Here is a 12334-nt window from a genome sequence, read left to right on the forward strand (position 1 = left end):
GCCTGAGGGGACGCTCCTACAAGTAGATACAGTCCATCAGTTACAAGGAGACGCTGGCTTTTTCACAAAGACACCAAGAAAGCCCCTTCATCTGGCCCAAACGTACCTGTTCCTGGTAAGGGCCTGCTCTCTGAGCCACAGTATGACCCATCAAATCCAAACTGACCAGCCAAGACTTTCCAGTGGGCAACTCACAGCTCAACAGCCAAAGTCTTCAGAAACTCCTTCCAGGTGGTGGGGTGGGAGGGAGACGTGGCGGCGCAGCCTTGTCCACCGTGCACTTCTTTGCTCCCTCCCTTTCAGCCCTGTCCTTTCTCAATACCCATGAAAGATTAACTCCTCTCCATGCGCCAGAGAAAGTTATTATCATTAATGAAGAATTAAAAGGGAGCGATTAATAAAGGGCCCTTATCTGGCAGCGAGGAGGAGGCTGGACAATGGAAGGAAGATGGAGAAAATGAAAAACAATAAATATGAAGCGTAAAAGGAGGCGAGCACTGCTCCCACTTGTTAGATCGCAGCTGCATCTCCTGAGGGGGGAAGGCTCCAAATTGCTAATTACTGCCTCTGAAAAGACCTCGCTCTGATATGTTTTCTGCTGAAAGGTTCCCATTAATGAAGCAGCGATGATGCTGTTTCCCTTTGACTTGCCTTCAATTCCCTCTCTGAGCTTCCTCCCAAGCCGGGAACAATGAGGCCCTGGGAGCTGGCGGCTCCCACAGGCCTCGCAGAGACTGGGCCGGGGGCAGCAGAGTGAGGGGAGCCGCGCCGGCTGTGAAATATGGAGGGGGGAGATAAGGCAAAGACAGAGGAAAGAGGCTCACTCCCAGGAGCCCAGGGAAAATTTGCAGTTATTATGAAGGAGATGAGACAGATTAAAAGCCCTTGTGTTCTGCGCTGCCCTTTTATTTAGTGGCTTCATCTCCAAGATGAAAGAAGTTGGAAATGACTTTCTCCGCATTTTGCTGCAAGAAGCTTCACGGCACATTTTTTGACTTTATTCCTCCCTTTGTCTCTTGTCCCCTTTCTGTCTCTCTCCTTTTCCTTTTAACCCCTGGAAGGTTTTGCTGAGAAGCACCATGGGACCGTGCAGAATGTTTGCTGAGGTACAGCAACAACTCCTTTACTCTTCCTGTCCTACCAGGCCATCCCTCTCCCTGTGCAGGCTGGGGCAGTGCTGTGAGCATCCCACAGACCTTCCCTCACTGCTCACCTCAGGAACGTCCCTCACCAGCAGCATCTCCTGTCCCATCTCAAGTCAGCCACCAGCAACAGTTCAGTGCTGGTGACCACAGATTGTGGGCAGGAGAAAGACACCTGCAAGTTCAAAGCCCAGGACAGGCTAATAATCCACTCAGAATACAAGTGCTGAACATTTTGCATCCCTGCATCTTTTCGCAAGCAAAATTAGTGCTGAGAAAAATAGGCCAGTCCCTGTTGTTCGTGCAGGAAAGCTGCAAACTACAGAGAAATCGAATAATTCACCGGGGATGTGGGACGAAGTTGAACTCAGGCGAGTATTCAAAATTTATAGTCACTGTTCCACTTCAGAGTGGACTTTGTGAGACAGAACAGAAATATCATAAACAGCTCAAAACCATATTACTCCTTCTTCCCCAATATATTTCACCAGCTCCTACTGACCAGTTCCCATTTTCTTTTCCCTGTACACACCAGCACCCTGTTTTGGCACCATTTTAGTTCTCGTGACTCTTGCAAAAGGCAAAAGCAATTCTGTTACCCATAAAGCAAAGAAAAACACCCAGAAAAACAGCCTTCACCTCTCCCAGGTCAGGAAAAAGGCTGCTGACATCTTGACCAACAGAACAGCACAGAAAATGAATGGGAGAGAAATTAGAGTGGGCATCTGCCGCTGTCTCCTCAGCGGTAATAATTTGTTATCCTGCCCAGAACTACAGCCAGCACAGAGCTGAAATGAAGAGGTAAGAAGCTCTGAAGTGGATGTTTACAGAATAACCTTCCCACCAGGGGAGCTTCTCTGTAACCCAGACGTGCTGGAGCTGTTTTATGTCCTGAAGCATGGAAAAGGATTGCAGTGGTAAAACAGGATTAGATTTTAGGATGTGCGAGTAAAAAAGAAAACCTGTGTACTGAAAATAGGAAACTAAATGATGCAGTCAATAGAGTGCGGTACTGCAATGGGAAGGGTTAAAAAGACAAAAGGACGGACAGGCACAGATGAATTGGTGCAGAGAAAGTAACTAAACTGAAGCCAGACATTAGGAATGAGATAAAAATGATTTACCAAACGACTGTTTTTGTTCTTTTAATATTTCTTTTCCACATAAATTTCTCAGACAACTAAAAGGTAATGAAAATGTTAAAATTACAGCTCAGCATAAAGGTCGAGTTGGAGAAACGGCATGGAGTGAAGCTGAATGATGGTCATTTCAGAAGGTGTAGGGATCAGCCACAAGCAGAAGGATTCTCTAATGGTTATTCTTGAAGTACCTTGACAGACTGGGGAGAAGGGGTGCCAGGGGACTGGGGAAAAGCAGGTGTAGTAGCAGAGGGGAGCAGGGAGGAAGACATGATCTTGGCAGATATCACAATTTCAGTATAACTTCTGTTCCTGGCCTCATAAAGGAATAAATAGAGGCGGGGGGGAGAGGGGGGAAGTAAAAATTCAAAGAATAATAGATCTGTGAGCAATGAGCAGCAGCGTGGATTTATAGAGAACAAATCATGTCAGACAAACCTGATTGCTTTCTCTGATTTAATTTACAAAATTAGCGAATGAAGAGAGTGCCATGTATGTAATATATCTGGGCTTCAACAAGTCCTTTCGTATACCGCCTTGTCAAAGATGACTTGAAAAATGAACTGATACTGCCTTGAATGTGAATGCTGCCACATGGATTAAATAAACGGAGAGACGGGAAACAAAAGGGAATGCGGAAGAAAATGGAACTGGGGTCACACTTGGCTTTACTCTGATGGCTGCTGCTGGTCTACAAACTGGGGAGATAATAGCACATGCTGTGATGGAAGGAGGTGCAGATTTAAGGACAAGGGAATTGCACAGAGAGGTTTATCTTAGAAAATAACAAAACTAAGTTCCATCCAGATGTACAAGTCCAGTACATTATCCAGATATACAAATGCAGACACACAAATTCAGTATGAAATGCAGTTTTGATGCCGAGCATAATGATTACCTGCATCTTACAATTAAAAAGACAAAAATCAAGCAGCAAAAGGGGAAGCACATGGCAAGAGCTGGGAACATTCAGCTTCTATTAGCAGCTAATGGTCTGTGGAGACATGGGCTGGGACTCCGGCAATGGGACCTACCAACACACAAATCTTCAACAGATCAATAAGAAACACCAGCTTTCAGCAGGGTTGTGTTACTTCCATTCACGAGCAGGCCAGGGGTCAGATAAGCCAGGAGCTGATATTTCCATATATAAGAACTTCATAAACCAATGACAAGTGATAACATACACCCACTAAATCAAGGGATGCCTGCAGGCCTAGCATCAGGAGAGGCCTTGTGTGCCAGGCCTGGTTTCTGCTGACTCTAGAGCTGTAAAGTGATCTGTAGGGTGAGGTACTCAAACACAGGCAGGATATTCACTGGGGGAAGCTAAAAAGGTTGGCTACAAGAAAGAAGGGGACAGACTGTTTAGCAGGGTCTGTGGTGAGTGCACAGGGGGAAACGGTTTCAAATTAGAACAGGGGAGATTTAGATTGGGTATAAAGAAAAAGGTGTTATTTTACAATGAAGGTAGTGAAGCAGTGATTGCCCAGAGATGCAGCGTTTGTCCTGTCCTTGGAGACATGGTCAGCCTGCATGGGCTCTGAGCACGGTGACTGAGCTGTAGGTGCCCCAGCTATCTGCAGGTAGTCGGACTAGATGGCTCTTAAGGATCCCTTCTAACTCCAACCACTCTGGGACTCTGATTCTATGAAAAGGCTCCAGGGAAGGACTGAAGAAAGCCGAAACCGACTAATGCGGCCACCCTGCACAGTGACCCCTATCCCAGCACCTCTCCGCACTCAGTACCGCTCAGTACCGGCTCCTAACGGCCCGCACAGCCTTAGGGCACAGCCGCACACATCGCACCCAACCCGCGGCGCTGCCGGGCGGCGCTGCCTCCCACTCCGGACCAGCCCCCGGCGCCGGGCCCGCCCCTCGGCGGGGAGGGCGGAGAGGAAGTGGCCCGGGAAGGCCGGAAGCGCCGCTGCGAGGGGCAGGCGGAGCGGCTGCTGCCCGGTGAGTGGGGTCGGAGGCCGCGGCCCGGCGGTGGGGTGGCGGTGGGGCTGTCGGCGCTCGGCTGCCGGCCTCGGGGCGCCTCTCCCGGTCCGGCCTCGGGGCGAGCTTTGCCGGGCTGCCTGCGGGGCCGGGGGTTGCCCGGCGGTGTGTGGGAGAGCGGCGGCTTCTCCTCGGAGCGGGTGAGGCGTTACGGTGCGGCCTTCCGGGCTCCGAGACCGAGGAGGAGGCGGCCTGCGGCAAACGGTGGCTGCTCCGGGACGGGGTGCGGGTGTGCTGGGCCAGGTGGCCGAGTACCGGACCCTGAAGTGCTGCAGGAGGGCGGCAGGCGGAGGTCACGGACTGTGTCGGAGTTTGGCCAAGTCCTTGGGACGGGCTCACTGGCATCCGGAGGTGGAAGGAATAGGGGTTTGGCCCCTGTCATCTGGGTCTTAGTGTTACATACACTGTTATAAGGAGCGTGGGGCCCCGTGTGTCTTGTTTTGCTGCTGCATTGATGCTGATTTGCAGACTGCCTTTTTGCTTTCTGTTTTGCTCACAGCCTGTCTGCTTTTTGGAAGACTTCAGGCTGCTTGCTGCAGCTGCTAAACCTTCCATATGGGTTATAGTAATTGACACAGACATACCAGGTAGCAAACTAGTTCTGTGCTGCCTTACCCTTAAGATGTGTAATGGAACACATTCCTTCCAAGCCAAAGATACAGATGTAAGGCCTTTCCAGACACGGAGCACTTGACCCAACTGCTGCAGTGGTTACATCTCTGCCACCTTGGTTAGAAGTGAGATTTAACTCCTGCAAAAGGAGTGAATGTTAGCCCAAGAAACAGCAGTTATATTGTATTGTTTCTCTCAGGCAATTCAAAGTAAGTGTTTAACTCAGCTATAGTATGCTGTGGTCTAATGATATGTTTGTGACAGCATTCATGTCTGGTGCTAATTGTTTGCTGTCATTTTTAGCAGGTGTTGCCAATGGATGAACTTGTGCATGACTTGGCCTCAGCCTTAGAACAGACTTCAGAGCAAAACAAGCTGGATGAGCTGTGGGAAGAGATGGCCCTGAGCCCGCGGCAGCAGCGACGCCAGCTTCGCAAGAGACGGGGTCGCAAACGCCGCTCAGACTTCACCCATCAGGCAGAACATGCCTGCTGCTACAGTGAGGCCTCGGAGTCGAGCCTGGATGAAGCTGTGAAGGATTGCCGTGAGGTGCTGACCACCAACTTCAGTGACTCTGATGACATGGCAGCGGCCAAACGACATCCAGCTCTCAGTGCCACCCTGAGGAGCAAGCAACACTCGTGGCATGAGTCAGACTCCTTTACAGAGAATGCACCCTGCCGACCTCTTAGGCGCCGCCGGAAAGTCAAACGCGTGACGTCAGAAGTGGCTGCCAGTCTCCAGCAAAAGCTCAGGGTGTCAGAGTGGAACTATGAGAGGGGCTGCAGGTTCAAGTCAGCAAAGAAGCAGCGTCTTTCACGCTGGAAGGAGAATGCCCCATGGACGTCATCCAGCCGTGGCCTTTGTGAATCGGGAGAGAACAGGCCCTTCCTCAGCAAAGGGGGGAGGAAGGAACGGATGGAGTGTGAAGCTGATGAACAGAAGCAGGGCTCAGATGAAAATATGTCTGAATGGTGAGGTCTTTGTTTCTTCCCTGTGCTCAAGTTAGATGGCTGCCTTGCTTGCAGCTACCTGTAAATCCTTGCTTCTGGAAGTTCTTTCCAAACTTATTCTGTGCTATTCTCTTTTTTGAGGAGGGAAAATCCCTCAGCCACTTTAGGAGTTTATTTTTTATTTCCCAGCAGTCTTTTCCTGTCAGTGCCATAATGACCCAAACACTGCCTCTGAAAAGTTAGCGGGTTGTTACGTTTCTAGCTTATGTTACACAAGCAGCTCTCTGAAAATGCCGTGGTCCTTCTGCTACGTAGTGGCATGCTTGTGGCCTGAGGTTTGGCTGATAAATCCACTGTTGGTACTTATGTTGTCTGATTGATATGATCTGTTTGCAGTTCCTTGTTTTCAGAACTTACCATAAGCAGTAATAGAGAGCTGATCAGATAATGAGTGCTAGCCCTCTGTGCAGGTACCGTATGAACCTCTGTCAGATCATCTTTGCAGTTCTCCATCTCTGCTATGGATTTAGAATAAGGTTCTGACAGGCTGTGGCAGGAAAGCAGTGAGAAGATAAAGAAGACACTATCAGAGACAGTGAATTTGAGACGTATAATTGTTTGCTTTGGTGTAATTGTTCATGTGTTCGGGTTCATTTAAGTGTTCTGGCTGTCTAAATGCTGCAGTTTGTCAGTGGACAGGTGGCACACAGTTATTGAGGGCTTTGTGGAAAATAGCTGGAAGTGCAAACTCCTCAAAGGTACTTTCTGAGAGGCTGTGTAAAGCATAGGCTGTAGTGCATCCTCTCTGTCCTGTTCCTGGAGATCACTAGTGCATTTTTATTGAACCAGCATTGTAGCTAACTGTTAAGAGGACAGAACAAGCAAAAAAAGGGATTTTTATTTTTTCATTGAAAAGTGGTTCTTTTTAGGGTAAGGAATGGGGGAAGATGGGCCTTTTCAAGATGCTGGTGAATGCCTTTTTGGTATGAGTTGCTAAAAACACTTCTATCTTTCCAGTGCTGTGTGTGCTGGCAGTCCAGAAAAGGAAATGTGCTGGGTAGCCCCTGAACTTGGTGTGTCACTAGCGATGGACTGAGAGATGCCCTTGACGTGGCAGTGGTGGGCAGTGCTCCTCGAGGTTTTTTTCCTACCAGCCAGAGTCTGTTCCATCATGTCAAACGTCAACTTAAACCAGCAGGCTTTCACCCAGCCTTTATTTGTGCCAGTATTTGGAAGAGCAAATAAACAGCTTTGTCAGACTGTTACTTGAGGACCATGCTGAGGATGTCACCTTGTTTTGTCTCAGTTGTACCTTGCTCTCAAATTAATTATTGTGCAAGTGTCTGCATCAAATGCTGTTTGCCTTCTGCTGCCAAGTCTTTGAGATGCTCTTCAGAGATCCAGGGGTCAGAATGTTTGACCTCTTCAACACCACATGTGTGATCTGTGCTGTGATTCACTTGAGAGGGTCAAGGTTGGAGAGAGAAACACACACAGCCTTCTTTGCTGCAGGCGATCCCTTGCAGCAGTGAAGGGTCACACTTGGTCTCTGCTGCTCTAAATATAGCAGTTTGCTGCTAGCAAAGTGAAACTGGCTGTGTTTAGCTCACTCTTGCTCTGCTCTTGCTGCTTATTCTGCTACCACATGAGAGGTGCTTCATACAGCTGTATAACAAGCATAGTGTGAGGAAGGGAGAAGAAAATTGGATACCTAGGAGAAAGAAGGGAATGTTGTCATCACAAGGTGGGAAAGTGACTGATAAATCTTGTAGTACTTGAACAAGTCCACCGTGATCTAGTGATAAATGAAGCAACTTGATACTGTATTGGTTCCATTTCTGTTCATAGAATCACAATCATTCTAGTTGAAAAAGGCCTGTAAGATCATCAACTCCAACCATGCACCTAACACTATAATTCCACTGAGAAAGCTTTGGAAATGTGTATTCAATGAGGAGTTTGCTTGTAGGCATGTACCTGGTCTACATGAAATGAAATATTTGAAATAGCCAAATTTCAGCGTACACTGTGAGGAGGAGAGGTGTGTTTCTATGTCATGTTTCTAAGTCAGGTAATGACATGACTCAAAGCCTGACATTAACAATTGTGGTAACAAGAAACAAGTGGTCTTAGTTTTAATAGTCATCTGTGTGCTTCTACAAGGGTAACAGTTAGCTGCTAAGGTAACGTGTCCTTCTTTCTCCTCTAATGCTCTGAGATTCCCTGCAGCCATAGTAAGGCAAAGGGAAATTACATATTGAGTGCTGAAGCTCCTCTTGTTGGTCTAAGCTGAGCACTCTCAGAGTGGTTTGGGTTTAGCTTGAAGCCAGAGCAAACCATGGTCAAGAGTTGTTTGACAAATCCCTTTGAATGGTGTGCTCAGTTGTGAGAGTTCTCTGGTTTGTCTGATCTACTCTCAAGTGCTATAACTTGGCTTGTTTAAATTGGTTGTTGCCCTTATCCATTGCCTTTGTGTGACTTCACTGGTTTGCTGCTGATGTGTTTTGGGCTGGGATTGTAGCCAGTGCTTCTCAAGTGTATAACGCAGTTGCCTTTACCCTTTGGAAGAGAGCTACTTTCCTAACAGCCTGCAGTGGCAGTCGAGAGCCTGGCTAAGCTGATGAATTGGAACCTAGTCTCTCTGTAAAGAAAAAATTCCTCTCTTGGAAGGCAAATGACAGAGACAGAGTGTTCAGCTTCCCCTCCTCCTCCAGCCCAGCCTGACCTTCTGCAGCCCCTCTGTGCCTCTTGTTTTCTTATTTTTATAGAAAATCAATATCCCTCCTGACACAAACAATAGCTCAGGAGAAAGAATAAATGGGGTAAACCTGAGAGCTCTGTCCATCACCTCTCACTTTAACTCCCCCAAACTATTTAATTATAAGCATGCTTTGCTCCAGGTGTTTGCAACAGCGAAATTGCTAAATGAGGACCATTTTAACCAAAGATTGGGTGATCAATAACACTCTATAGCAGTAGGTTGTCGGATCAATAGGATTCATTATTTCATGGTTAAGGTAAGTAGCCTCCTTTGCAAGTGGAGGTCATTAATCAGTGCTTACTGGACCTGTAGAAAGGCCCGTGGAGGAGTCTAGTTTGTGTTCAGCCCTGAAGTGTGAAATGGAAAAGAGGGTGAGTGGGATCCATGAAAGTTGATTCAAATAAGGCTTTGGTGATAATGTGTATCTGTAAGGAGCAAAGGGGCTATCAAGTATGACAGAATGCTTAAAGCACAGTTAATATGATCTGGAATCTTACATAATGCTTCTTCCTTTCTCTGGCACCTTTTCTCTGATGATGTGAAAACCCATATGAATCAGTCATTCAATCCTTGCATCTGTTGCTCGTAAGGTCTCTTAATCCAGGCTTTCAAAAGTGAAAGCAGACACACTAAGATTAGCCCAGGGTCATTTAGTGAGTTGGTAGGAGAACTAGGAATGAAACAAATGACTCGTGGTTATCAGTCCTTGGCCTGATTGCTTTGTTGTATAAGTGGGAGGGTAAGTGGATGGCCAGACTCTGTAATGGATTGAGTTGGAATTTGATATTAATGTACATACTGAAATGTGGGAATGGTACACAGACTATTCATCCTTAAAATTCTGTGTGACCTTTGTACAATGTTGAAGATACAGAGTTTGTAGGTATCCAGCATGATGAGTTGATTTGGCTGTACTGGAGAGTGTGATTTTCCAAGAGCAGTAATGCTCCAAAAATTTTAATAACATTTAAATAACAAAGTAACATAATAATAAAAATAATAACATAATGAAACTGAAAAGGTTGAATTATGTTCCTGTATTTATTTGGGGTGATGCTTATGATCACTCATTGTTTTGTTTTGAGAATGGAGGGGCTTTCTGTTGATACTTGTATCAGTATGACCCAGTTTTCCTGTAGGAGGCCAGAGAGCTTTGTAACAGTGCTCCTCAATCGGAGCTTGATTCTAGTTCTGACTTAGGCGATGTTCATATCTCTTATGAGACCTTAGTACTAAAGGGGTGGGTAGTAAGTAGTTACCACTTGTTCTGATATTTCTCAGCTAAATTGGAGGAAGTATTACCTGAAGTGCAATTCAGCCCAGAAGGCCAATCCTGGACAGCATCAAAAGGGGGATGGCAGCAGTGTGGGGCTGCTCTGCTCTCATGAAGCCTCATCTGGAATACTGTGTCCAGGTCTGGGGCCCCTGCGTGAGATAATCGAGGAGCTGTTGGAGTGGGTCCAGAGGATGGCCACAAAGATGGTCAGAGGGCTGGAGCACCTTTCCTATGAAGGAAGGTTGAAAGAGCTGGGCTTGTTTAGCCCAGAGAAGAGAACACTCCAGGGAGACCTCACTGTAGCTTTCCAGTACCTAAGTAAGCTTACAAGCACAAATGGGACCAACTGTTTCACAGCCTAGTAGTGATAGGACAAGGGGGAACGGCTTTAAACAAACAGAGGGGAGATTTAGGTTTGATGTAGGAGAAATTATTGAGAGGATGGTTGTCACGGGTTACTTAGATTTACCTATGCCCGTGACAGGGGAAGCCACCCGTGGGCCCCCCTCCCGGGGCCCGGAAAGGAGGGGAAAAAGGGAGTGGGATAAAACAGCGACAATCTAAGGAGGAAAAACTTATTTTACTAAATATGATACCGAAATACAAGATAACACAATATAATATAATTGAGGCTAACAAATTGAACGAAACAGAGAGAGAGAGAGAGTCCCCGAAAACCGAGAGGCCTACTGTGAACTCTAGGCGACACGGCTGGAACGCTTCCCACTCTCCGAGAAGTTCGAGAGAAGAAGGAGGGCACTCCAGCCTGGGAACGAGATTATACAGCGTCCTGGTCCCGTGACTTATCATTAACCCTGTTGTTCTCTGGGATATGTAGTCTTCTTCTGTGGACTGCACATTCAATAGAAGTATCCATACTTTACATGATGTTATGATGTGGAATACTGATAGCAAAATTACAAAACCATGACATTCCACCCCTTATTCTACATTATTACATCATGGTAAATATATATATACATATATATACACGTATGTAAAATTATGATTGCTAAACAGTAGAATTACATGTAACATAACTAAATGTACAACTATAATAACTAAAATACACTACACATGCAAACATATATACATATAAATACATAAAATTATTGACTGCACTCCCCCAGCATCAAATTCCCTTGTGGTACACATTGAACATCCCCATCCTTCTGCATTACCCACCAAGTGCACCCAGGTCCCTGGGCAAAGACAGTTCCACGGATAGGTTTGCCCTTTCCAGAAGCTGGAAGGACCCAAACAGCTTTTCCCAACATGTTCTTTACATGTACAACAGGGACCTTATCTCCTTCTACAGTGTGTAGGGGGCTAGATTGACTAGGACCATCACGATTGACAGATCCTCTAGTATTCACCAACCAAGTGGCTTCTGCCAGATTCTTCTCCCAGTGCTTAAATGTTCCGCCACCCATTGCTTTCAACATAGTTTTCAACAACCCATTATATCGTTCAATTTTACCAGAAGCTGGTGCATGGTAGGGAATATGATAAATCCACTCAATGCCATGATCTTTGGCCCAAGTATTTATAAGGGAATTTTTAAAATGTGTCCCATTATCAGATTCAATTCTTTCTGGGGTGCCATGTCGCCACAGGACTTGTTTCTCAAGACCTAATATGGTGTTTCGAGCAGTTGCATGGGGTACTGCGTATGTTTCAAGCCACCCAGTGGTTGCCTCTACCATGGTGAGTACATAACACTTACCACTGCGAGATCGTGGCAAGGTGATATAATCAACCTGCCACGCCTCCCCATATTTATACTTTTGCCACCGCCCTTCCTCCCAGAGAGGTTTCATCCTTTTGGCTTGTTTAATTATGGCACATGTTTCACAATCATGAATAATCTGCGCAATAGCGTCCATGGTTAAGTCCACCCCTCGGTCTCTGGCCCACTTATATGTCGCGTCTCTTCCTTGATGACCTGAGGTCTCATGAGCCCATCGAGCTAGAAATAATTCACCCTTATTCTGCCAGTCCAAGTCAATTTGAGCCACCTCAATTTTGGCAGCTTTATCTACCTGATGGTTGTTTTGTTGTTCTTCAGTAGCCCGACTTTTGGGCACATGTGCATCCACATGACGCACCTTTACAACCATATTCTTTGTTCGGGCAGCAATGTCCTTCCATAATTCAGCGGCCCAAACAGATTTACCCTTCCGTTGCCAGTTGTTTTGTTCCCACCTCTGTAACCACCCCCATAAGGCATTTGCCACCATCCATGAGTCAGTATAAAGATACAGCATTGGCCACCTCTCCCGTTCAGCAACATCTAAGGCCAGCTGGACAGCTTTTACCTCTGCAAACTGACTTGATTCTCCCTTACCTTCGGTGGCCTCTGCAACCTGTCGTGTGGGGCTCCACACAGCAGCTTTCCATTTGCGATGCTTCCCTACAATGCGACATGATCCGTCTGTGAATAGGGCATATTT

At 46.6% G+C, this 12334-nt stretch overlaps 1 protein-coding gene across 8 annotated transcripts in view; it reads left to right on the plus strand.

Annotated features, from left to right (window-relative positions):
- GPATCH2L (G-patch domain containing 2 like) overlaps nt 1-12334 on the plus strand; it is a 69103-nt gene that overhangs the window by 22989 nt on the left and 33780 nt on the right. For 2 of the 8 annotated variants that reach the window (XM_015865153.3, XM_085549230.1), the window contains exons 1-2: nt 4185-4240; nt 5195-5865. In XM_015865153.3, coding sequence (XP_015720639.2) covers nt 5207-5865 — 659 coding nt within the window. In that variant the 5' untranslated portion in view covers nt 4185-4240; nt 5195-5206. The other 6 variants (XM_015865154.3, XM_085549231.1, XM_085549228.1 and 3 more) reach the window with 5 other exon arrangements.

This window comes from Coturnix japonica, chromosome 5 (assembly GCF_054131305.1).
Source record: "Coturnix japonica strain WE chromosome 5, WE-NBRP24, whole genome shotgun sequence".
NCBI classification, from domain to species: Eukaryota; Metazoa; Chordata; class Aves; order Galliformes; family Phasianidae; genus Coturnix; species Coturnix japonica.